The sequence below is a fragment of the Corvus cornix genome, chromosome 4, assembly GCF_000738735.6.
Source record: "Corvus cornix cornix isolate S_Up_H32 chromosome 4, ASM73873v5, whole genome shotgun sequence".
NCBI lineage: Eukaryota > Metazoa > Chordata > Aves > Passeriformes > Corvidae > Corvus > Corvus cornix.
Window position 1 is genome coordinate 36,668,550 of NC_046334.1, and position 27,508 is coordinate 36,696,057.

Sequence of the window (27,508 nt, forward strand, 5' to 3'; positions counted from 1 at the left end):
GGGCAGAGGGAGAGGACGAGACGGGGATCTCCGAGGAGACCCCATCCCGCCAGAAGGGAGAACCATAGCAACCTTCCCGGCCACGAAAGGTAAATGAGATTTGGTCTCTGTAGGTTGGGGTTGTGTTGTTGTTGTTTTGAACTTTTTGTTTGGACTGGTGGTTTGTTTTGTTGTGGGAGTTTTTCTCTCTGTGGGTGTGTCTTTGTGATTTTTAAAAATACGTGTGTTTTTTCATTCTCTCTCTTTTTCCATCCTCTCGTCGTTTTGTGAACTGCACGGACCTGCCGGGGGAGGCTGCTATTGGCATCCCGGGGAGCGCCGCCCGCCCTGTCCCCGCCTGCTGCGTGTCCCGCGGGGGGACGGGCCCCGCCGGCGGGGGAGCAGCGCGGGGACGCGGAGCGCCCGTCCCGGCCGGCGCTGCTTGCTCCCGCCGGCGGCCCTCCGCCTGCCGTCCTCCTTCCGCTCGGCTTTGCCCGGCTCCGCGGTCCCTTTGCTGCCGGCCACCGCGGGCACGTCCCCTCCGAGGCTCTATGCGTGACTTCCGTGGAGAAGTGGAGGGGAGTAAAATCGAGGAATTATCTGTTTGGCACTGAAGAGGGGAAAAAGGAAAACCGCCAGGTGCGGTCACCTGCTCCGCGTCCTGACCGGAGGAGAGCCCGGCCGGGCCGGGGCCTGCGAGAGCTTTTATTGCCCATAAATAGTACCGGGGGAGCGGCCGGTAATGCGATCAGGAAGGGAGGCATTAGGCAGAACAGCGCTCAGGCACCGGGCGCCTACAAGCGTGCTCTCTAAAGACGCATCGAGGCGAATCGCAGTAAAGGTTTTATTGGTAACTGAGAAGCGCCTCGCAGCCGCAGGTTTGGCATTAATGACCGCTTCGGTGGGTAGGAATTACACTGCCGGGCTGGTGGCGAGACCCAGCGGGCAAAGGGCGCTACGCGGTAGTAACACGTATTTACTAAAGGAGTTACTGCCAAATGAATGCCGGGTTTCAGTCTTCGATTTGCTGGATAAATTTTTGAGTAACTATGAAAGCAGGCCAATAACATTTATAGAGGAAAGGAAAATATTTGAAGTTACAAACTTCTCTAATAGCTGAAAATTAACTTTTGACAACAAGCGGGATTTCCCCTCCTCGCTGATTCAAAGAAACATCTATACTTAAGTTTGACCCTAAAAGATCTACTATTTTAAAAATAACAGCGCCCCGCAGGGCAATTTTCCAGCTGTAGAAGAACCTTTAAAACCAAACCGCAGTGGTGCCTGTGGGCAGACGTGTTTAGAGCCGGCGAGTTCAGAGCATCCCCAATATTTTTGTTAGGATTTTCGGGTATGCAGGGAGGGCGGGAATGTTATTCTCTCCCACAGATCCTGAAGTCCTTCCTACAAGATTTTCTTTTTGATCCGCTTGTTGTCAAGTAATTAGTAAAAGGAATTACCCGCTCTGGCGCTGTGCCTTCAGGTAGCAGAGGTGTTAGGTGTGTAAACTTCGCATTTTCTGAATGTCTCCGGCTCGCCTTCCTCCTCCATCAGCAGCGGTCCTTTCAGGGGGGTTAAAATTTTAATTTAGTTCGTTGTAATTCAGCTATGAAGGGGTGTGTTATGTCGCTGTCTCTGCCCCTTTGAAGTTAACAGACTGGTTGCAGTGACTTTGCCTCTCCGGGCAAAGGCAGAGGGGGGTTTTGTGGCGAGGCAGAGCTGCCGGCAGTCCTTGTCCTGCCTCCCGGCCCCCCCGCGGCAGGGCTGGCACGCACCGAGGCACAGCTGGGAAAATCCGATGGCGCGACCGTCAGAGCAGCTTCCATTGCCCTTGGGAAGACTCTCTCCTTTTGTCTTTGAAAGTTTCTCACGCGAATTTCCCCAGGTGTACAGCTGTATTTTAATATGCTCTGGAATGTTAACGTTACCTTGGGAAAAAAAAAAAAAAAAAAAAGATAGAAGAAGAAAGCGAAGAAAGCAAAGGCACTTGTAACTAACCAACCTTTGAGTTTTTTGCCTTTTCTCACGTGAGGATTTAAGCTCTAAATTTTATCCGTGCAAACGGAAACAGTAAATATTGAGGTACGGATTCATAAAGATACCTAAATGAACACATAGCTTTAGTGTGATTGTGTGCGTATATATATAAGCAGTTTTGTTAGAGCACTTTCATTGAAAAAGAAGAGAAGCTGACGAAACGATTAAAAGATTAAAATCTTTATCAGATTAAAAGCCGTCTGTTGTTTTTAAATGTTTAAATCCTTTCATCAGGATTATGGCTGTATTCCAAATGATGAAATAGAAGAATTTTGCTTGTAACAGGGGAAAAAAACCCCAAAACCAACCAAAAAAAAAAAAAAAAAAAAACCAACAAAAAAAACCAAAGAAAAAAACTACTCCACCCCCAAAAGATTTTTTTCACCTTCCCACCGCCAAAACAACAACAAAACCCCAAAGCGTCGGAGAATTTTTTTGTTTTATTTTGCTTTCATTATTCAACGCTAAGACTTAACAATTACAGTTTGGAAAACCCATTTGAAAACAGTAGGGCCACATTAAAACAAACGTCTGGCCAGCATTAATCTAGTGTTTGGAAAACACTTGACAGTTGCGAGGGTTCCCCCTTCCCTTCCCTTTCATTCCTTTAAAAGTTACCCCTTTCAAAAGGGCATCACAGACCCCATCTCTGCTTCTCCAGGTAGACTCCCCTGTCTCTCTTTCCCTTTTCATGAAGGGGTAAATTGAAAAATCATTTAATTATTTTCATTCTAATCGCCTTAATCCCCCTTATACTAGGAGCAAATGATGATAATGGGATCCACATGGAAAAGACCCCTGGAGGGGGGGTTTAGGGCAGGGATCCTCCCGGCAGGAGCCTTGGCAGGTGGAGACGGGAGGGACGGGGCGGGGCCGGACTCGGGGCTTTAACATAAATAGAGCATTGGACTAAGCCTCCTCAAGCTGCAGGCAACCTAATTGTTATAATTTTTTTTTTTGTTTCAGGTGACACGGCTGTAAAGTGACGCGGTTGTCACTCTGGGGGGACAGGCGACCCTCCTGAAACAGGAGAAGAAAAAACAAAACCCATCCTCACTCCCCTGCCCGCCATCCCCCGCCTCCTCGGAGCCTAAGCAAGGACAAGCTGATTAATTTTCCCGGGTCGCCCTCGCAATCCCCGAGGGCCGCTTCGCTTTGCCGCCATCCGCGGCCGGTGACCGTGCAAATCCCTCCGGCTGCGAGGGCTCCGCGGCAGCCCAGGGATGAGGAGGAGGTAGGGCAGCTCCCCGGCGGCATGACTTGTAAGCAGCGCCGTAATAGTACTCCTCTCTGAGGCTGCAGGAATAGAGCCAACGGCGAGATCACCGGGTGCTGGGTTTTCTTTGGGCGTTTGCAGATTTATACAAATACGGGGCCTGCCGGTTCTTATAAACAAGTTTCAGGACACAGTCAATCAATCATACCGGCAAGCAAGCAGACCAGGAGCCTAGGATATATACAAGGCATAAATATATACATATAAACCCTGTCAATTTTGGAGTAGTTACAATTTTTTTTTCTATAAGCCTTTCTAAGAGAAACCATATCTAGAAAGATTCTGACAAGTCAGGAAATCACAGTGGAAAAGTAGAAGGTATTGTCAGGAAGTTACGTTACATTGTATGTTTTAATACTAGCAAGGGAAACATTGGAAAAGAGAAAGAAAAAAGTGTCTAAGTAAGTCGAAGACTAAAAAAAATTATTATGCTTACAGTCAGAGAGACAATTTCAAGAATATGTGGCTGAAAAACATGAAACTTAGCCACTTTAAAATATCATGCAATAGACAGCTTCATAAAAGACATGAGTTAACCAGATTTTCTAGTCAGCAAAGTATTCATGTTGCAGTCACTTCTAGTCTTTAATTTGAAACATATTTGTATCTAGGGATAGGTCCTTGCAAATGCACTGTGTTGTTTTGTTCTGGTTTTTTAATGATCTTTTGATAACAAGAGCTCTGCACAGCATGGAGTTTGTGTTCTCTCTTTCTGACACTGAGCCCTTTTCTTTCAAAAGGACCTGTGTGAACAAGGAATCCATAGAATGAAGGGTGCAACAGGTCTGAACATCCCAGCAATGCAGAAAGAATAGTTGTGTATCAAGGTAGGAGAAAGATAATTAAGTTTCAGGACTTAAAAGAGAAGGACCTATTTTGTGCTGGTGTAAATTAGGAGTTTCACTGAAAGAGAGGACTGGTTGGTACTGCAAAAATTGTGTGTTGCTCTTGTGCTGCTGTGATCCAAACCTGTGGCTCCTTCTTCTGGATAGTGAGCATTGAGGAAGGCCAGGGGAACAATGCACAGAGAGCAGCAGTTGCACTGTAGGAGAAAGTATCAAGAGGAGCTTTTCCCAACTGCTAAAACCTGTTAAACAAACTTGTAAAATTGAGAATCAGAGTGTTGGCTTTGCCCAGGAAAGACATTATGACTTCACTGCCTCAATGGAGCTATTGTCAGGAATAATTTTATTTTTTTAAAATTACTACATTTGTTGTGTAAGTTTTCCTATCAAAAATAAACTTGATATTGGGTCATTTCACTCCGTGGTTGTTTTCTGTTAAAACAAATCCTACAAGGAGCCTAAGCCAAATATTACTGGTGTCAGGAGTGGGTTTTGGCGATGACCTTCCAAGCTGACTGGGTCTTAGAGACATAAATAGTAGGAAAATTACATCATTGCCTTCTCAGAAACTGAACGTGTTTAAAGATATGTATGGTCAGCAGAATAGGGATTGGACTTACATCTAAGACCCCCTCCCTTCAAGGACTTGTGTTTAAAATGGATTGGATCACTTACTTGTTTAAAGGCAGTTTCATATTCATGTAATTATTTATGTTTACCACCATATAAGCGAATGCTTCGTCAGTCACAGCTTTATCCTCCTGGACCCAATGTATTATTTTTCATAGCAATATATAACCTTGCCTTGATTTGTGATGTGTAAGACTGACACAATGTGTGATAAACGCATTAACTGACAATTTCCAGTTAAAAGAGCACATAAAATAAATAACAATAATTAAAATAATATCTGAAGACTCTGTAAATACTTACTAATTTTGATGTGATTTTAATGCTATGGCAAAACTGTGAAAGCTCACACACTTTTTACTCTCAAAGATTGTTTGTTTTTTTTTTTTTTTTTTTTTGTATCCCGGGCTTAATGATTGTTAAGACTACTATAAACAAGCTTTTGTGGAAATGAAGACAGTGAAAAAGGAAGAAAGAGGGATAGATGTATACAATACATATGCCCAAGAGTATCAACAACCCCACCTCATCTGCCCCATATCTGGGCTTTCTTCAGCCTTTGAGTATTCCTTCTAAACTCTGTCATATGGCAAGTGACAAATGTCTTTCCAGAAGGTCTTACAATGCTACTGATTCGCCAAAGACTGCTTGTGAGAAGTGCCTGCCAGAGCAGAGAGGTTACCTCATCAGCCTACTAACACACAAATTCTCCTTTGCTGCATTATGTGGTACGCCTGCATACTGAGAACTGGCTACAACGGGGGTGAAGTCAAATGGGTACTTTTACACCTTTTCTTTTACACCAATATATTGCTACACCTGTACAGGTGGGACTCCGCTATTTATTTTACAGATCTCCTTTACCGTCATTGAATTTTACTGTTTCTCTTTTCTCTGAGGTTAAATGCTTTTTGCCATTACTTCTATGAACTAACAGTATTACTAGCACTACTTGCAGTAAGCCTCCAAAGTCTCAGCCTGCTTTTGGCTTCTTGTCTCTACTGAGAATAGATCATCCAAGGAGATGTGAGGATACTGCTTTGTTTCAATTGATAACACAGTGACATCTATCACCTTAAACAGTGTATTGAGACCATGGCTCTGTTAGAAGGTGAGTCATTAAAGATACTTCTAAGTCTTTACTTCTTCCAATGCAATCACATCCTGACTCTCCACCCTTCAGTTACCAATTTGCTTTTGACAGAGGTGGGGCAGTAACTTTTCTAAGGTGTAACTTGTTAGGTGTGCGGTAAGGAAAACACAGATAAGCTTCTCCTAGTATTATCTCATATTTGTCTTAGCTCAAATATGTGGTGAGCAACTTCTAAAACAGTCTAGAGATCACTAATTAGCATTCATGAAATCAATTTGAGGATGATTTTGGAGTGAATTTATTGACATAAAACTACATTTTGCAACATGGGCTTCTTCTGTTGCTTTTGTATAATAGATCTATCTGTACTCAGAAAATATTGATACTCACTGAGAGTACATCGTAACTGCTAATTTCTCTTGTTTCTGTTATTTAACCACCGTGAAGAAATTACACAGAACACTTTATATTTTAAAAATAACAAGATTACACACTATTTACTAATTTGGGGGCATGAGGTGTAGTTTGCAAACAAAGACTGCTCAGCTTCCCTGTGGACAGCTGTGGAGAGGTTCAGAGGTGTTGGGCAGGACAGAAAAGCTGTTTATGTTACTGCAGGAAAGAGGGAGGATGAGGCATGAATACATCTGGGACCAGGTATCCTCTTACAGAGACCACTAATCTCACCTTTTCAAAACTTCTGTCTTGATCTGCATTAAAACCAACCAAATTTTAGCTTTAATGGAGTCTTATCAAAGAGAAATTCCTTTGCTTTTTTCTGTTTTACTAATTTGAGTCTTTAGACTCAGGTTATAAATCTTGATTTATGATTGACAATTTAACTTAATACTACTAAATATCACTAATTTAAAAGAATTTTCAATACATTTCAGAGTCTTTATGATTTAAAAAAAATCTACCTTATACAGGGAGCCAGAATAATATCTATGTCTATTTACATCTTCAAATTAGCCCTTGAAGTGCTGTGATTTTCAGTATGTTATGCAGCACTATGCACACTGTGAACACTTAATACCAAGAAAGGGAAATAATATTTTACTTTTAAAAAGTTGAAAAAGAATTTTAAAAAAAGGTGATTACTAGTCATGTGCCTTCTGTATTTTATTACATATATAAACCTTATTTATAGGGAAAAAAGATTCAAGCATTTCTTTCTGTATTTTTGCATTGATAGATGAATGTTGAGTACTTACTTTAAATTTTCCTACTATTCTGTGCGAAAAAAAACCCAAGTCAGCTTCTGCTAGTAAAAATCAGAAATGGTACTGTCAGACTTCAGACAGTGTGGAACAGTAACAAGTACATTTATTGATATAAATTCCTAAGTATAATATAGAAACAAGAAGTTACATTTAATGTGAAAAAATACAGCATCTTGATTGTTACTAAGAAGCAGGCTGAGAAGTTCACTTCTTCAGCACTTGTAAAGAAGTCCTGTGATTTCCTCTTTTGTTTTCTCATGCAGGTGATTAATGCTGCAGAACTCAAGAAGTTCTCCAGTTATAAAAATATATTTCAGTTCAATTGTGTTACACGTAATTATGACAATTAGTCTGAATTCTTGATATGAAGACAGGGAAACTGTGGCTCCCTGCGGTAAGAAATAGCTAAGATAAAAGTAATGCAAAGAATACATGTGCTATCCTGCCCCATAAAGGGCTGTGCTCTGCCTGGTGCAGCAGAACAGTACAAACTCCTTTTCACCACCTACATCTCTGTGAAGCCTGCAGGACTTTTTGCCTGCTGAACGAATGGATAGAACTGGTGTATAAAGGGGTCCATACGAGTGAATGTAAGGTCAGTTTTTTGATACAGCATTATGTGACTGCAGGAGGACTTGCACAGCACAGGCAGACATATGTTTTCTCAGAAGGGAAAGGCTGCTTTTGAAATTGAAATAATCTTTTCAGTCTTTGTGTATTTCATGTGTAAGAAAACACAATGCTCAAACTGTAGACCAACAGAACAAACTTCCACAAGGAAAGCAAAGAAGACAAATTGTAAATAATTTTCAATATCAACCTTACATTTCAAAAGAATTACTAATTTGCTTATGTTATGCTCATACATGAAAAGTATTGCAAACTTGTCAGATTTTAGCTCTTAGCATACACATACACATTGATGCATCTGCCTCAAGTCCGACAGAGCATTCCTTGCCACTCAGCAACCTATTGGCATGCATAGTGCTCAAATGATGAGTTCCTCCTAACAGAATACAGTATACAGGTTGAATAGATGATCTTTCTCCAGAAAATATTAGCTAAATGAGCTTCAGTACATATTTTGTCCCTTTTAAAGTATTTCTCTTCTGCAAGGATTATAGGATTTCCCATAAGGTTAATAATAATGGCTATGGTTGCTCTTAAAAACTTAAACATTTAAGTTTATACTGGTCTCCACTGTCAAAAACAGACTATTGAAATAACAAATGAGGTTCACTTCCTCAGAATGTGTAAATGTCCCAGCTTAGAGTTAAACTTTCAACAGCTGAAAGACAATACCATTGACACGTACCTGGCACTAGTTACTTGGGTTTATTTTTTCCTGGAAAGCAGTTTTGGGCGACAGAGTGGCGTCCGGGTTTCCCAGGTTGTTGTGCTGACAAACTGCAGTGGTGGTAAAGGCAGGGAGTCTGACAAAATCTCATTAATCATTTTAAATTAAATCCAACATTCCACTCCAGCACTGCCAAGAAGAAAGCTAACTTTTACAAATGAATACTCTCTCTGAAAATAACTGGTATCCTGATCATATTGCTTTACAAAAATACGCTTGATTTCTGTAAGGAACACATTGAGTATTTTTAAGCTTAGAAAATGCATTTTTTGGACTGCTAGGAATCTGGAAAGTGCTTTTTGCTTGTTTTTTCTATTAAGGTCTATGAGTGAACCACACAACTCAAAACTAAGAGCTTTTTTTTCAATGGATTGAAGGGTTTTGCTTTTCTAAAAATTTAAGTGCAGAAAGTTTGTTTTTAATGCAAATGAATTTCACATGGGAAATGGAAGTATTCAATTTAGATATTTTCTCTCAGCATATTTATATGAATAAGAAAGGAAAACTGCAAAGTTACTAACATTAATATTAGCAAAAAGACTGAGGTGACGATGGAGCAATGTGATCTCTTTTAGGTTTTTTACATACACACTTCTGTAACTACTCCTAGCTATTTGATTACAATTTAATTACAGTATTGTATGGCAATTTTGAACTTTGAACATCTCATAATAGAGTACCACGTAAAATTTTATCTTACTAAAATCACGATTATATGCAGATTATAAAAGTTTCTATTTCTCTTTAAGGCAAAATGAAACCATAATGTGCCGATGTGAGACACAGGAAATACTTTATATCTGTTCTTTGCCCACTTTAATGGTGCTTTTGGGCTTAGAGTGGTAGATTTTTCAATGGCAGAGAACAAGTCATCAGCCCTAATGTTCATTAGTTTTAATACATCCATGAAATATTTGAGAAGAAAAAAAAAATCCTAATCCAATAAAGGGCAAGTAAATATGACTTTCCTAAACTTATTATAATTTTGATGTTTTAACATGATCAAGTAGGTATACCTCAATTTTGTTTAAATACTTAATACTCATTTTCTAAAAACAGAACAATAAACAATATCAGATTGCACAATGACATCCTTACACAGAGAACAAAACTATTACCACTTCAAAAAAGAGCAATTCCTGTTGGTAAACTTGTTTATGTTAAGAGCATTAATAAACTGCAGAATACTGAAGAAGAAATAGTAACATTTATTTGTCCAGCTAGTCAGTTTATTTTCTTAAAGCTGTCTTCTGAAACGGTTTACATTTTTTCTTCTTCCAATGTGGGGGGTGGAAGGGAAAGGTTAAAGAGAACAAATTGAATTTTTTTTCCTGAATGCAAATTTCTCACTTGCTTCAAAATTGACAAGCATGTCTCAAACTTGTATTTGTTTGGGCTTCTGTATGTTGAAGCAGCTTTATTTTAAAAAGTCAAAGCTGTATAAATGTATTGTTTAGCATTTGAATGAAAAGTATTCTAGACAGAAATAGAGTCTGAGAAAACAGATAATATCAGATCCTGTCTATAGCAAGCCATGTGAATGTCTAATATATGTCATATTCCTTCAATAAATGCAATCAGGGCCTCAGAATTTAATAAAGGCAAACATGACCTGCATTAGTGTGACACTTTCCATGGACACAGGGCCACTCATTTTCCCTGACATGAAAACAATTTTCCTTGTCACATCTGTGTATACTGAAGTTACCAAACTTTTAGAAATGGCCATTCAGAACAATTCCACTGTCTTTTAGGACCAGAACAGCGAGTGTGTGCAGGGGGATGGGCTGCAGGCTCATTTCTTCCCTCAGCACTGTGTACAGTGCATACAGTTAAGAGTTAAGGCAACACCACATGGCCAAAGTTCAAAGGACATGCAGTGGTGGAGTCACAATAGCTTGGCAATCACTTTGTAGTTATAAGCATGATCATGCTCATGTAATTAGACTTGAGATCCTCTACAGAAGTCTTCTGAAGTGCTTGATCAAGTAGCTATTTCCACATCACATCGTTTAGTGACACCTGGATCAATGAAATACCATTATTTTTAAATGTGCGTGGAGACACCAAGTGCATTGAAGAAGATGCTGTCCAAAACTTTAAGAGTTTGTGGAGGGCAACCAAGAGAATTTTTCTCACTTTTTAAGAGTACAATTACACCGGCTGAACTTTTTTTCTCCTTTTAAGACAGAAAATTGTGTAGCCTCATGTAAAGTCTAGATTGCTAAAATGCAAAAAATTCCTTCTCAGCCACTTTAGAGATAGACTCAAACTGGAAAAAGGACAGAAGAAATGTCTATATTAATCAGTTGTTTCTTGGTTGCCTCTGAGGGAATTCACACTTGGCATGTTGTGTTTGCTGTTTTTTGTTCAACTCTGCGTTAGTAACTAAATGTACAGCATGAGTTGGGTGCTAATCCTCTAACACTGTTCAAAATCCTGTCGTGAAGATCACATGCTGTTATCTGCATGTCATTAGGGTTTTGTTTTCTTTTCCCCTGGACTTGTCTTATGGAAACTTGAATTGTATCATCCTGTTTCTAATTTATCTTCTTGGCTGCTACACTGGCCTTCAAGTTTTCTAAACCTTGCTAATAGATGTACTCATCCATTCCAGAAAAAAACATGTTCTGTCTGCCTGGAGGCTTTGCTCTGTATCAGGGTAACTGGAACTTAAGAGAAATGCAGACTAACAATTCATACTCTCTTATTAGTGCAAAATCAAAACCAGTATCACTAATGTCAACCTAAACATAAATCAGAAGAGAATTAAGCCTTGCTCTGCATTTGTGGTTTGAGAAGAAAATATTTTCTAATAAGAAGAGTTCTAATTTCAAAATTCACTGAATTTTTCTTTTAAAGTGTATAACTTTTGAGGAGTGTTTCTTAGAAAACTATATTCTGCTGTCTCCACTTAAGATCACTTTAAGGACCCCAGAGACACTTGTCCTTTATTGCTGGTTTTACAAATTATGCTAAAAGTTTTCCATTTTTTTTTTTTTTTGCCCCTGTAACACAGGAGCAGATATCTGTGCCTTAAACAAAGCTCCCCACTGTACCATGTACTATTTGTGTTTGAGATTAATTGACTGCTGCAGAACACATCCTTGGACTTTTTGAAACACATGAAACAACACAGGGTGAGGAGTAGTTATCCTGAGCAAGGCAAGTGATACTGTAAACCTGTCTGGAATATGGCTGCAGTACTGCTGGCTCCTGGCTTTGGCTGTGTGTGCTACATAAGTGCAATGGCATTTACACTGGATTAAATGGAATGTAGTAAAAAAGTACTTTTTTTCCATGCATTTCTGTTTGTGGAACAGAGCTATAAACACTTGAAATAGCAGTAATAGCTACATCTTTTTCCTCCCATCATTTATGTAGGCCTTGTATGAACTGTCATTGTCATGACTCTTCTCACATCTAAAACAACACTCCCTCGGTGCCAAACAGAAAGCAGCAGCATAGGCAAAGTGCATGGCTGTGAGGTGTCATTCCTGCATTCAATTCAGATTAGTTCTGTTTTACAGATTAAGAATACCTTCCCACCTCACCTCACGGTACGGTAGGGAAAAAGAAGAAATATACTTGTTACCATGGTGTATCCAGATGCTACTGATAGCTGAATATTACATAAACAAACATAATCAGGAGCAGCTCTTACTTCAACTGCATGTTACATAAATTTAAAAAAAGCTCTGCTCTGTGAGTTGTCTGAACAAAAACTAGGCAAATCCTTATTTAATTCCTGCACATGCACAGCAGTTGCACTGCTAATACTCTCCACACTTCAGAAAATGTCAAGACACAACCTGACCAAGTAATTTTTGAAGTACTTCCATAAATTTAGAACTGTTTAAAATCTAGCTACATGACAGCTTTAGAAAGTAATTCAGTATCTGACTCTGAAACAGCTCCCCAAACCTGCACAGTCACTGCTCTAATCTTGCACCGTCAGTTTTTAACAGCCTTAGCAACGAGTCATCTGGTATATATTTGCCAAGGCATTTCCATCATTGACACTTCTAGACTGAGGGAACCAGTTGAAAGCAGCAACATGTTGGTCACTCCTGCCACTTTCCCTGTTTAGATTTCTTCTTGCTTACTGCGCTGAATAGGTGATTGTAGTTGCCCTGTTTCCCAAAAACTAGTATCTGCAAAAGGGGTTATGTACGTAAATCACGTAAGCCTCTCTGCACACTGCATGATTTCCCCTGGCTACCCCTGTATGGCATCAGGGTTCATCTAAAATAGAGCCTGTAATCTCTAAAATTGAGTGAATGGCAGGTGGGCAACATGCTAACTCAAGTTAATAAATACAGTATAAAATACCAGCTTAGATATTTTACAAGTGTTCTATCATCTCCTAGAATAAACTTTATTGTAATATTCAGACCAATGTTCCTCTAACTTAGGTATCTGAGGTAGTCAGCATTGTAAAAAAATGCAAATGGAAGTCAAACACTAATTTAAGAGATAAAAGGAGAAATTTTAGTTAAAATACTTTACAATAAAATAATTATGATTATAAATCTCTTTAGTTAAATATATACACATTACATGGTATTCTAAAAAGAATGAACTTATTAAAGTTTCAAGCAGATCTAATGCACAAATTCACCACTTTGTCAGCTTAGACTGTAATGTCAGTTTAACATTCATAAATGGCTGTGTCAGACTAATGGCATTGTTTTGTGCAAAACTAAAAAAAAATTATGAAAAAAAATTCCTTCTGTTCCTACAGTAAATAGATAGAAAAGGTAGTTTACACATACACACACTTATACACACAAACTTTGATTGCATACAGAGGTTAGAATGACCAGCACTAAAATAACCCCCATCTCTACAAAGTAATTAATATCTGGAATCGATGTAATTTTTGAAAATTATAAATTTTAAGTGCTAGCAAATTGTGCTTTTAGGCAGCCACGTGGCCAATAAGGTAGATGTTGTCATAAAGGTGCCCTACAAAATCTTCACTAATATTCTGTGCAGCTCGTCGCGTATTTCGGATGAATTCCCTCTTTGACATTTTGTTCTTCACGTGAGGGCTTGTTAGATCAATCGAAAGAAGAATCAAAGAGTAACACAGTACATAAACTGCATCTAGACAAGAGAGAATAAATAAAAAAAGTTTAAAAAAGAAACTGTGATCATTGAAAATATTGCTCCCTGCCTACACACACACATATACATCCAGCTACTCAGAAGGGTATCCCAGTGAAATAAAATTTAATATGGAACTTTCAAAGTAATAACGTCAGCACACTGCCAAATGAGAATTTACAAATCTCTTAGTATTTCTACATAATCCAAAAGCCACTAAGGGCTTTATGTATTTTCATTTAAACAGATTCTTAAGTTTGTGTAAACTGAAGACAACATCCTGCAAAAGCTTATCTTCTAAATATGTAAGCAGTTCCACTGCTGAAAACTGCCTCCCCCAACCAGTTAGAAATGCTTGTTAACTTGATTATGGCCTAATATTCCCTTTCATTTCTGTGAGACTATCCACAAGGTAAAATGTTAAGTAAGACTCTGCAAGAGGAAATTCAGAAATAGTAAAAAGCTCAAGTACAGACAAAAATGAAGGAAAGATAACATGGAAATAAACCCAACTAATCAGCTAAAAAAGAATCAGTACGTTTGTTTTTGGTTTTTGTTTTTTTTTTTCAACCCAAGTGGAATGCTGACTCTAAACTGAACCATTTTGTACTTTCAGAAATACTTGTTTAGGTGCTGATTTTAGAGCTATCAGAAACATCAGCATCGTCCAGAAGTATAAAGACTGATCCACTACTCATTTTTGCTTACCAGGGCTAAGGCCAAGCTCTCTCATCAAATCAGGGTTACAAGCACAGAATCTGTGAGAGAACTTTGTTATGAGAGTTTCAAGGTACTCCCCACGCTCCTCAGGAGCATGAATGTGTCTGAAGAACTCTCTCAGTGCATTTGGCAAGAACTGATTTCTGAAGTTGTGCAGCGTCACGAGGTCATCCAAAACATCTCTCCTGGTAGAATGGAAACCCACATTATTAGAAAAGTTTCTTTTAACTGTTTAAATACAAAAATGTGCAGATTTTAAAAACAAAAATTAAAGCTTTAGAATAGCATGAGCTTTTGTTTTTTCTGAAAGGTGAAATTATCACTAACAGTACAAAGATAATATAAACACATGTTCTTTGCTTATTAGTAGCCAAATACTATAAAAACACACATTAACCAGAATTCAAAATTTATACATATATTCAAAGTCTACATAGAGGCTTTGCTTCCTTTAAAGTGACAAAACCACTATAAAAGACAGTAAAGGGAACAGACTCATGTGTGCCACACATTTTGATGTCTAAATTGTAACAGGAGTATCTTGTTAAAACCAGGCTTCAGCTAGGCAGAATTTGCTCACATAAGTGATCAGGGTGTGATGTTCTCAAGTGTCTTCCACTGAACACAGAAACATCTAAAAGATTCAGACCACACCTATATTAGCAGATGTGCAAAAGACAGTTGAAAAAAATTTAGAAGCAAATTTGAAGAATATTCTCCTATGTTTAACCTGATTTTTACCTTTCAGTACTAAGATGGGAGTTTCAGCATTTAGAAAAGTAGTTTTTATTTTTAGTATCTGATTATGCTCTAATTACGAAGGGCAGATATATGGTAGTAGGAGTTGCTAATATTAACTTGCAATCTCATCCATTAAATGTTTTTTTTAGTATTGTCTAAAAAATTGATAAATCTGAAGTTTTACAGCACAGGACTGTCAGTGGTGGTAAACACTACAGACTCCTTTTATTCCTTTAGTAGTACAGGCTGAAGAGGATGAGAACCAGGAAAGGATTCCTGCTAGAACTGCTGTTGGCCCTCTGTTCTTCCTATTTAGGTGCAGTTACTATTCTCCTTCTCTTTCATGATACTGCCACACCCCAACATGATGGCATGAAAAAGCACTGTGGAGACAGAAGAGCACGCTACAGCAGGCAGAGTATTCCCTTCTGTAGCTCCTGATGTCTCCAAGAGGATTCTCCCTTCCATCTCAGAAGGTGTGCGCAACTTCCAATCAAGAAACATCAGGCAACCAAGTAATGGTTAGATGACTCAACATTAGTTAAAAAGCTATCAACCCTTGATAAAGTGATAACTACTCTTTCTGAATAATGCACACAGAGGGGAAAAAAAACCTCAAGTCAAAAAAAGCAGCAAAATATCTATGTAAGATTTTGTGAGGATGTGAGATATATTATTTATAAGTGGTGTTTTTGAAGATTCGTAATAGTGTTACAGTCACATAAATACTTGAACTAACTGTTCAGATTTAGCAGAACCATTACCTACTTGCATTTTTTTGCCTTTTTACATCCTTGAAGTTGCATCTCTACATTCAAAATATTGCTAAATGTGGCTGTACATTGAAAATTAACAGAAAATATCTTAAGAGAAATTTGAATTACCTTTCATCAAGGTAGATTCTCAGCTTCTTCCAATTCAGTGTTCTTGTGCAAAAGATAAACTTAGCTATTTCTTTTGGTGAATCGTCTAGTATGCCTTTGGACATAAAGTAGTTGACTCCCTGAGATAAAATACATGTACATATAAATACGTTTAATCTTCATAATGTATTTAGGAACAAGTATTGTACTTCACAATGTAGGAATGTAGTCCTACAAATTAACTGATTTGTTTTTCAGAATGATTCCTCCTCCTCTAAACCACATTTCAACATGCAGAATACACTCTAAAGTTATAAATCAAATGCAAAGAAACAATTTATTGTTATGGTTGAGATTTTACATACAGTCATAGTAGAAAATTTTAAATTATGAACCCCATAATGAGCATGACAGGTCTTTAATAATTTCTTTACAGCGTGTATCTGTAGTTTGCTTTTCATACTTTTGTAATAATATTTAAAATGTTGCAGGGACCATAACTGGTAATTTCGTAACTTTTGCAAATAAGAAAATCTTAGCCATAATATGTTTAGTCTTTAACATCTTCCATTAAAACAGTAATGTTCTCACATGTATACAATGTATCACATTCAAATAGATGCATTAAATGCATTTGTTTAAATGTGTAATAATGCAAATAAACACAAGCACGCTGATTTCAAAGCATAGGTAAGTATCAACATATATAAATATGCATACACATAAATAAGAACACTATGCCTAACATAAAAATAGTTTAAAAATACAGAATTGCATATAATTTATACTCATATTATGATTTCCAGAATTTTCCACTTTGACCAAGCACACATTTCTTATAGAATAAACACAACAAATTTTAAGTATTTCAGTGATATTCTGGATTCTCTCTGGTCATTGAAATATCCCAAAGCATAAAACTATTTTCCTTACAATCTCAGAAATCAAAACCCAACTAATGGATTTAAAAAATGTTCATATTTTTCAACAGCAAAAATCTAAACCTAAGAATAACTAACCAAGTTCTTCTGATGCAATTTGGCAGGGGCTGGGAGCAGTTCTTAGCATTTGTTACAAAGAAGTGTTACAACACTTAAGTACAATATATCTTGACTATAGCATAAGGTTGAAATGTAAAATGAGTAGGAGAGTGCATTTCTGCATAGAATAATGTACCAAGGCCACAACCTAAATCACCTTTAAAATACTTCTGAAATATTTTTTCATAAATCATCTGATATCAAACTTCACAATATTTTGTAAGTCTGCCCTTTTAGTTTACATTACAGCTATAAAGATGGAGGGGCAAGCTGTCATTCAGTGTATAAACTAAACTTCCCAGTGCTCTTGAATTTTGTGTGAAAAAGAAATAAAGGATTGATGGAAGTTTGGAACACTTTGTGAAGTGGCTTAGTGAAGCAAAGTCTTAGTAGCATCAAGCAGGAAAATAGTTAGAATATATGTTTAAGAACACAAGTTAAAAGCCAAGAAACACCTGTAGTATTAACTAGCTATTTTTACCAGTCCATAGTTTTTGCTTATATATTTATAGAAAATAGCATTTATCAACATACATCTATTTTGTTAAAATAACGTCTTACAAAAATAAATAAAAATATAAAGGTTTTTAATAGGTAAAACAAAAAATCTAGCAATGTTATGCCCCAATTTTAAGAAAAATCTTTTTTCAGGATGACAATGTAACATGTATTGCTCTACAGGCTTGCATTTCAGCCCAAATTAGATCATATTTAAGTTTGTCCATAATATGGATGGACAACATAACATTAAGTACTTTCTTGAACCAGAAGTAAGTAAAAAATTAAAAATGGGAGATTAAAATGAACAACAAGGATTTTGGCAACTTATATAAGATGAGCAGCAGAATGTCTCCTTTACATATATCCTGATTTAATGAGATTTATGTGTTTGCTTCAGTAATAAGAGTTTGCTTAAGGTTATACAAATTGAAGCCTGGCAAGGAAATCTTGAGTAGCATTTGTGCTGCAATTAACAAACACTTCTGCAACATATCCAGAAAACAGCTGGCATGGCATAGAAGAGGCAGGATGAAAATTATACCTTTTTTAAGACAGACAATGGGTTGGTTTCTCTGTGACAGAAAATGCCCCAGTTTCTTTCTCATGCACTAGCTTGCAACTCAATGTAGGATCTCCATCTAATAAGCTACAAAGTCTTTGCATTACCATTCTCTATCTCTAATTCCCTCTTTTCCCCCACCACACATAACACTTGACAATATCTTTCTCTGTGAATGCATTTGCCTCAACTCCTTCACAAGCAAACGGTATAAATAAAATATACTTCACCACATGCCATTGTTTTTAGTTGCTTTTTATTTCATCCTAAGCTATCAAAAATACTTTGCAACAGTAGAAGCTCAATTTCTCTTTTAAGTTCTTAAATTTTGTCTCACAGCAAATGAAATTTATTTACAAGATTTACAGCATGTCATTGAATCTGCTTTTCATAACACTGTAAATACTGCCTTGAAAACCTCTCAGAACCCCTGCTTCAAATAAATCACTTCTGATAGCTAAAATGGTCGCTTGTGGCATATATACTAGCTGAAATAGTAGCTCTATGCACTATTAAAACCTATGCTAAGATTATGCATCAGTCAGCTGGTGATTCTCCTAGGAAACATTTGACTGCAGTCAAGTAGGCTGTCCTGTGCCATGATCTACCAGGTCTGAAGAGGCCTTTTTAACACTCGGGAGACATTGCAGAATGAGCACATACAATAGTTTTTAAATTCTGATTCAGAGCACTATAATGCTCTTAGCATTAGAGAATTAGGAAAGATGACTTAAGGGTACTTGCCTACCTTGCCTCTGTGGCAAGCATGTTATCTCTGAATTTCAGACAGCTCTGGATAAAATATTAATGTATGGAAGTGTTGATTTAAATTATATATGCAAAAACCAATTTTAAGAATAGACTAATAGTAACAACAAAAGCCATTTGTTGTATTTTGGTATGTTATTTTTTTACAGCTGCTTCTTTTTTTTCCAGGCTCACAATGCTTGTTTTACCAACGTATTACAGCACTGACACTCCTTGCTTGCTTTCTACCTGTTTCCAATTTCCATTTGTTTATATCCATCCAAGATATCTAAAATGGAAAACTTTTCTTTTTCAGTGTTGGTTTCCTTTCTGCATTGACTTTCTTCTTTGCTAAGAGTACTATCAGAGCACTTCAGGACAGCACTCAACATTAAAACTTTCGTAGTTGCCTTTGACCCCTCTGTTTAGATATGCATACAAAACAAACCAGACACATCCTAAGTTAATGGCACAGAAATTTTGGAATCAGTATCTAGTATAGCAGGGTCTCAATTTCTGTTGGTGATTCTAGGTAACACTAACATTATTCGTAAATAATAATTAGACATGGATGGTATTATTGTTCCCATGTTTCTAGGGAAGTACACTATCTTAATATATTTACTGGTGCATCTTCTGGAACAAAATGCACAGTATGGATGAGATGTATAATACGTATTTTTATGATTGTTTTACTAAGTTACGAATCAAGTCATTTGTTGACAAATGTGGTCACAATATGTAATATACATTTCAAACAGTGTCTCTTTCACTGTATGTCTTTAAAATACAGTCTCGGTAATACAAACTTATGATGGCAGAAATTGCAAGTAGAACGCAGAAATATTTTTCATGTTACACAGAATCCATAACTAATAATCCACAAGATTAAACCACTGATTTTAATGTAGAATTATCAAAAGGTTTCAGCTCACTGTTCCAACTTTTTTTATAAATCACACAAAAGAACATCTTTCCTCTACAACATACGCATACTCATAATATTCTTCAGACAGATAAATCAATGCATCTCAAAATTGGCTTGCTTAGTAGATCACTATAAAATAGGATAAGTTTCAAAAAAACTTGCTGAGAAACACAGCACAGTAAACATTCCATCATCTACAGACTAGCAGGTAAGGTAGCTTTATACAAGTGGCTAACAATTTATAACCAGGAACAGGTCAAAAAAACCTGACCTCCCTGACAAAAACTAAGGGCAGTTTATAGTGAATGAGACAATCAGAAGAGTGGAAAGCCAGGCTTAGTGTAAGCACTGTCTTACTGTACTTTATTATTATGCTATGTAAAGGAAATCCTGACCTCACTGAGGACAGACAGTTTTGGTATAGTACAGATTCCATAAAAATAAATGCTTTTAAATAGATCAGTTAGAACCATTAAGGATGAAACAAAAAAATAGATCTTCTTTCCTGACCAAAAGATTCTTGTTTGTACCTTCAGTTTCAGTTTTAGTTACATAGCATTGATCCGTGTAATGAACTTGATAAAATGTTTTATAGGGAGTTAGAAACTGGATACGAAACAATGGGAACTAACTTCTGGTTGCTTACAAATTCTGAGTCATAAGCACACAAGATGAAATGAGCACTGCATGAGAAACATTTCACATACACCATACACTCTTTAAAATAAAATACAGCAGAAACCACATAGGCAGATTAAACAACATAATATTTATATTCAAGTGTTAATACTAACACTAAAACACCCCCCTCTCCAAAGAAACAACAGAAAACAGTTTCCAAAATCTTGGCTACAATGGTGGTGCCATATGAAAAAAACCCAACAAAACCAACCAACCAAAAAAAACCCCAAAAAAACCAACCAAAAAAAACCCCCAACCCAAACATGCACTAGAGGATTTTTTTTCAGATTACGTGTCACATGTTTAGGCACATCCTTTCAGCAGAATGTGAGCACCTGCTATGAATTATGCAAGCTCATGCACACAATCAACACATTAAATTACAGCAGATATCACAACACCATGCACACAACAATGGCTAACCAGAGAATCCTACCACAAAGTGTGTAGATGCTCTTCCCTACCCCGTGAGCCACCGCTAGCTCTGGAGCTGTTGCTGTGGAGCCTGGTTACCCATTTTCATGACATGGGCGGTGTCCTTTGGAGAATCTTGCTCCTGTGGCTGTAAGTATTCCTATTTTTATAGTAATTTGATCAGGTCTGTTATCAAATGTAAAGCAGAGTTTGGCAGGAAATTCGGAGACACAATTTGTAATAGTGGAATGTCGTATCATATATTCCAGTCACAGTGTCCTTATAATAATAATTCTGCCAATATCACAGTCGTAAACAGTAAAAGCAATAGTATTTGTGAAGTGTCCTGAAACTCAGGCCCTGAATGATTCCTACCAGGCTATGGTGCTCCACAGGGAGAGAGGAACAGAGCCCTTAGGAGATACCCTGAGGTTCTCGTCTCTCATTGAAGCAGACTGTTTGTACTACTATTGTAAAATATAACCATAATGAAGAACCAAGAGTAGCATAATAAAGTTAATACCTAATTTAGGTATGCTGTAAGTAGCTCTAATTTCCAGATCTTAATTTCCTTTAAAAATAATGAATCTTCTATTAAGTGCCTTTTCTGAAAGTTCCAAATGCTTTAAACATACCAAGATTACTTTAAAAAAAGTTAAAATATAATGGCACATTATAAACTAAGATAGTTAAGTGAAAAATTATGTTAAAGCAAATTGAAATACAAAGAAAAATTTGGATGGACAATGCTGCGACCAATATACTTGATACATTACTGAAAACATGTAAATTACCTAAATACTGCATTTTGTTTGAAAGCTTTTACATTTATTACTAAATTTGTGACAATTCTGCAGAAAATCAATACTAATCACTCAAGTGGCCAGGTGCTGATGTCTTGATGCTGCTGTATCAGAGTTCAAGGCAGAGTTCTACCAGAGAAATTACAAAATACTCTATTTGTGACTGATAAAAGTAATGGTCTCTTAATCAAGCAGAATATGAGATAAAGCAAGAACTTAAATGAAATCACATTATTTCAATGATTCATAGAACTGCTTTATTTATTTCACCCCATGGTCACAAGTTCACACTTCCTGTATCATATCAGCAGAGTGAAACTTGCTTCTAGAAGCGTATCTTTTCATATCACAATCCTTTTTGTACTTCAGATTTATTCAATTACCACTTCCATGTATACGTGTAACTATATGCAGGAAGTTAATGCTATTTTTGCTCAGTACTGTGTACTCTATTTTCCTAGGAAACATGAAGCAGGAGTCTGGTTTTATACACAAAGACTCTCTCTGTCACTTGGGCATTAACTATCTCCCAGGCAAAAGCTGTCTACTCTCAAACTGTTTTCTTCTTTGAAAGGTGACAGACTGAAAGCAGAAAATGACTTTTCCAGTTAGTTACATGAATTTGTAAATCAAAACCTTTCAGTTTGACAAGCAAATTTTTTTTTAAGATAAATTTATGTTGTTCTATAAGGAAAGATTATGCACAACAAACACCCACAGAAATTAAATCAAACTGATCTTCAGGGTAGTTCAGCAGCACATCTTTTTCATATTTCAAGATTTGCTCCTTGGTAGTGGAAATAGGTAAAAATCCCCTACAAGAAAACCTAATTGTCATAGAAGTAAATGGACTTTATACCTCATCCTGCTTTGCCTGAAGTGGAACCAAACTCATACTCTGCATTTTAGCATTTTTATTTATGTAAGCATATTGTTATGCTCTTACAATTCACCACTGTCTCTTCAGCTAGGATATCTGCCTCATTCCAAAGTCAATATGTGGTTATGAATTTATGGCATCCACAGAAGTGTACAGAGCACTTAAGAGGCAAGTCATGTAAATGATGTGCACAGGTAAAATATTCAAAAAAAGACCAGAATACAGCTGTAGCTCAGTATTAACCATCCCTACAGTAAAACAAACACCTATTAAAACTTTGTTTTTATATGACTATAATTAAAAAACAACAATCACAATTACTGTAACTGTTTATTACTGTCAGCAACAGTTCACTTACCTCATCAGGGTTGGCATTAAAGGTGAGACTGCCCTCATCTAGCTGCATATACAATTTTCTAAAAGAAAATCCTAGAGGCGGATTCTTATTGTATATAGAACAGTGACCCCAAGTGGATTTGCACAACCTATGAAAATAGAATTAATCTATTATAAAAATTCCTTTCTGAATTTCACAGATTTTACAGAAGCAAAATGTAATCAACACTGCAAAGCTAAATACTCAAACTACAGGGAAAGTTAGAAGTAGGTTGCTTGTAACAGTTTTTAAGTCTTTTGCATGTGTTTTTCTAAAATCTTCAATTATATGATTAATGTTTTCTCCTCATAGAGGTTTTGGTGTCTTTGAGTGCAACCTCAAAACATATCCCAGTAGGTGGCATCATGACAACAACACAGCAGAGACCTCTGGCAGAAGCTGAACTCTGGAGAACAGTAAGAAGTTGTTCTCTTGCTGTACTGTGATGGATTAAAACATTTTGTTTCTTTTATTGTGCCCCAGCTGTGCAGTGAATTGGACACCACATCTGCACAAAATTAGGCCATTAATTCAGCACTTTCCCCATCTGTCCTTTTTCGCCCAACTCTTCTTCCTCTTGTCTTGGCCAATCCTAATGACTAGATCCAGCCCCATCACTCTCTATCTTCTATAACTTTTCAGCTTCTTTTCCTTTTATTCCACCCTGACTCCTCAGTTTCATCAGTTTCTATGCCTCAGCTCAGTTTCTTTGATGATGCCATCTGAAATTACCTTTCACTTTCTACGCGCACTTTAGATTCCTTATTGAACTGGTAGTTCTGCTTCAACACATCTGCCCTGTAACTAATCAGGAGCAATGTTTAGGACCCAGCAGGTAGTCACTTGGAGACATGGCAAATATTCTGTTTTCAGTTCAGGAACCTGGGTCTTATTTGGACTGAGTTCAGAACTGCAACCACAGTACTTGCCAAAGCTTAAACACACCCTTATGTGTGTGGAAGAGTGAAGATTTTTACAGAGATTATGCAAATTGAGATTTTTATTTATCGCTAATCAGGACACATTTTCATTACCAAATGAAATGTGGTATGAATGTATTATTTGGAAAGATTTAACAAAAAATGATTTAACTGTTTCCCAGAATAAACTTCAAGAAAAATATGTATTTTCCCCCCATATGGTAAGAATATATAGTGTGTGCAACTAAGAAGCTCTAGTATCTTCAAGCTTTGGTCTAAGGAATTTATTTGTATTTAGGGTGGGTTTGATACCAAGAACTGAGCACAATACAATGCATATTGATAAACTTAGAAGCCTACTGATCTCCTTCACCAACATTCCTGTTTCCTATCAATGTAACAGTCCCGAATAGCAGAACAACTGTGACTAAGAAGTTATACTGCATTATCCTTTTTGTAGGTTCAAAAGCCTGATAGGAAGGGAAGCTGCTTAATTCAAATGCAGCAGGCTAAGGAAATAGATGAGGGAAGGAAGAGATGTAGAGAATAATGAAAGGAAAATAAACAACCTGAACAGCAACCCAACTGCTATAGTAGTAATACTGTCTGTTAAGGGAGAAGAAAATGTTGTGAAAGAAGTTACAAGTTCTGCTGACCATCTACTCTAAAGATAAATATGATTTCATGAGTCTTTCCTAGTGCTGTAAAACATAAAATACCAGAGAATATAATGTTAGTTACATTTTGATATTACACTATTTTATCTGAGAGAATGTTCCTTTATTTATTTCCCAGACATACAAATTCTGCATATGTTATACATGAATGTGTTTTGAGTGTTAGGCTGAAGAAACTTCACTTGAGAAAAACAGACCTTTTCTTTCTTCCCTCTATAACCATCTTCCAAAAAAGATACACCTAAAATTGCTACAAGCATCGTAGATGAGTTCTCATTCCATGCCATTTGCAAGTTTAGCTGAATAGGTTTTCTTGCTTAAGCTAGACATCTGTTTGAAGTTCAGAGAAGTAATGATACAAACACTTGAGATGTGCTTTTAGCTAATACAAAAGTGAAGACAAGCCCCTGTTTCTTTTCCCCATGCTAGCTCAAAAAACAGGTGTATAATAATATATGTATATTATATATAATATGATAATATATGTATACCTGTACCAAGCACACTTGTATATGTTGTAATCTTCAGTAATAGCCCATACTAATTAGAAATCCAGAATAACACATTTTTAAATGATATATGTTTCCTCTGTGTCAATCTCATTTAACTTAGGAAACCTTTGCTAAGGTTAGAATGACAAAAAGCACTTACTGAGACAAATATAAAATCTAATAATTTTTACTATGTCCAGGTGATCCTTCTTTGTTTCATGCTTACCCTTGCCAGAGGAGCTCATCATTAGCAAGATCCTGCCAGACACATGATGCTAGACAGAGATCAGTTGCATTCAGGTATGACAAAATAGTAAAACTAAGCTCTGGTGGCAACATTTCCAGGTTAATGAATCCTTCTTGTTCTTTAGATTTCCTTGTCTTCAACAGGTGGTAGATGTCAATGCCTCCTTGGGCTTGTTTGCGATGGCTCGTATTGGAAACATTGTTTGCAGGTATCCTCCTACCATGCTCTCTGGTAAGATAGCCTTGTCCACTGTATCCTTGCTGTTGCAATTGTTGGTTTCTAGCAATCCTCCAGAGTCCCTGACCCATCTGCGAGCCTGCTGGACATAAAATCCAAATTAAATGTAGACAGTTACTCGTAAACATTTTTAAGACAGACTCTGCACGTATGTAAACTTCTAGGACCAATCTGAATAGATAGAAAGTGAGTTCTATCAAAGTTATGCTGACCAGGTAATCAGTCTTCACAAGGCAACTGAAGAAATACTGAAAACAAAGCCCATAAAAAAACCTGGAAGATGTTTTTCAAAGTTTCCATGCTTGAAGAGCTACAAAATTAACAATAAGCTTCTGCAAAGTGTACCAAATATCATCTATATCCTATGTAAGTTAAGAAACCTTAGGCCTCAGTACATTTGGAATCTTCAGACTTCCCTTAAAATTTAATAAAAATACTTTATTTAGAGTCAATGAAGTGCTATAAAACATTAGGAGAAGCAAAAATATATTGGGTAGCACACAAGACGAGGCTGTGACTGACACTGAAACAAAGTTTAATGACTTCAGGGATAATGCAGTAAGGATTTAGAGCGTTCAGAAACAAGAGAATAAATATCTTTTCAAGGTTTCTTACCTAGTAGCATAACATAAAGCCTTGAGAAAAAGGAAAATACTTATACAGAGAATATCACTGCAGAAATAGTATAAAAAGCCTTTCTGTAATGTAAAAAAAAATATTAAAAAATATATTTGCTATTTTAAGGACCAACTGAAGAAATTTCACAGAAGAAACAAAATGAGACACTATTTAAACCATTCTACAACCAGCGGCTGAAAATCCACAAGCTCTATTTGTGCAGCTATTCACCAGCTTATATGCCATTTGTTAGAACACGTATAATTTTCCCAATCACATAATTACTTTCAGCTTTGTAGTAATCCAAGATGAATGCTTTCAGAGCCCACTCAGAATACAAGATGAGCAAATCCATTGTTATAAAGCCTTTTAAGTAATGGTGTCAAAACCTGTATTTTAAAATTATTTTGAACATATATTTTCAATCTTCAGATTCAATAGACCACTCAAACGCATGTTTTCAAACTTCCAATAATGTAGCTTTATCTAGTAATTGAAACCTCTTAATATCTTCTTGACTGTAGTAACTACCACAGTAAAAATAACATCACGCTTATTTATAAATCGCTGATCTTCTCTAGCTCTGTCTGGTTACAATCACAGTCTTGATTTAAATTCAAATTATGTCTCCTTCATGTTTCTTTGCTACTGCATAATAAATTCTTTTGCAGTGTTGACAAGCATGATAGGATGCTAAAAGTAATCTAGATTAATGCTGTATTAGTACTGGATTCTAGTTCATTAAATAAAAAGCAACATGTACTCTAAACATTCTCCACTTCATGGTAACTGAGCCCTACAGCTGCTGCTTTGCAGCCACGATTATCCCAACAGGATAACGTTCCTTCCTTCGATGCAAGCTTATCGAAGCTGAAGCTTCGTTCATCGCAGATGCATTGCAACCGAGGCCTGCTGGTCCCTCCCGTAACGTGAAAGCCCTTCAATCCTGGCTCCGGACAACCAAGCTGGCGGGTGGAGGCACAGCCCGTCCCGCAGGCCCAGAGCAACCCCAGGGAGCCGAAGGCCGAAGCTGCCTAAAGCCACACCGCGTCCCGAGAAGTTCCGCAGCCGTGCCGCCCTCCTCCCGGCTCCCCCCCGCGCGCAGCGGCGCCGGGACCCGGCCCGGGCACGGCGGCCCCGCTCTCGGGGCACGGGCGATCGCGGCCCGGCGGGTGCCGCCCCGGGCCCCATTGGGCCGCTCCCGGAGCCCCGGCTGCCGATTGGCCGTGCCGCCCGTCCGCCGGCGCCGCGGCACCCGCGGGCCCCTACCTGTGCCAGCTCGGCTCCAACCGCCGCCGCGACGAGCCCAGCCCGTCTCCGTGCGAGGGCCGCGCCGGTCGGGAGGGGCTGCGCGGGCCCGGCGGCGGGGACAGGCGGACAGGCCCAGGGATGGAGCCTCGCAGGGAGGCCGAGCCCGCCGCCGCCGCCGCCCCGACTCCTGCCCGGGCAGCTCTGACGTCTGCTGTTGTTGCTGGAAGTGACGTCCGCGAGGAAGGACGCGCGGGAAGCGGAAGTG

The 27,508-nt window shown here is 37.8% G+C and overlaps 1 protein-coding gene and 1 long non-coding RNA gene across 3 annotated transcripts; one reads left to right on the plus strand and one right to left on the minus strand.

Moving 5' to 3' along the window:
- The first annotated feature begins 2,404 nt into the window (after positions 1–2,404).
- On the plus strand, positions 2,405–5,046 carry LOC120409941. Its single transcript, XR_005601820.1, has 2 exons — positions 2,405–3,250; positions 4,033–5,046. It is a non-coding gene; the product is annotated as an uncharacterized LOC120409941 (long non-coding RNA).
- A 2,120-nt stretch (positions 5,047–7,166) lies between these two features.
- On the minus strand, positions 7,167–27,441 carry FBXO8 (F-box protein 8). Of its 2 annotated transcripts, none has more exons than XM_039551436.1 (6): positions 27,262–27,441; positions 25,117–25,453; positions 22,785–22,911; positions 15,895–16,013; positions 14,258–14,454; positions 7,167–13,549 (listed from the first exon to the last, which is right to left on the minus strand). In XM_039551436.1, the coding sequence occupies exons 2-6, from the start codon at positions 25,443–25,445 to the stop codon at positions 13,362–13,364; spliced, it is 960 nt and encodes a 319-aa protein (XP_039407370.1). In that variant the 5' UTR covers positions 25,446–25,453; positions 27,262–27,441; the 3' UTR covers positions 7,167–13,361. The 2 variants fall into 2 exon arrangements, with proteins under 2 accessions (XP_039407370.1, XP_039407371.1); XM_039551437.1 differs by having other exon boundaries at positions 25,117–25,456; positions 27,262–27,371.
- Positions 27,442–27,508: the final 67 nt, after the last annotated feature.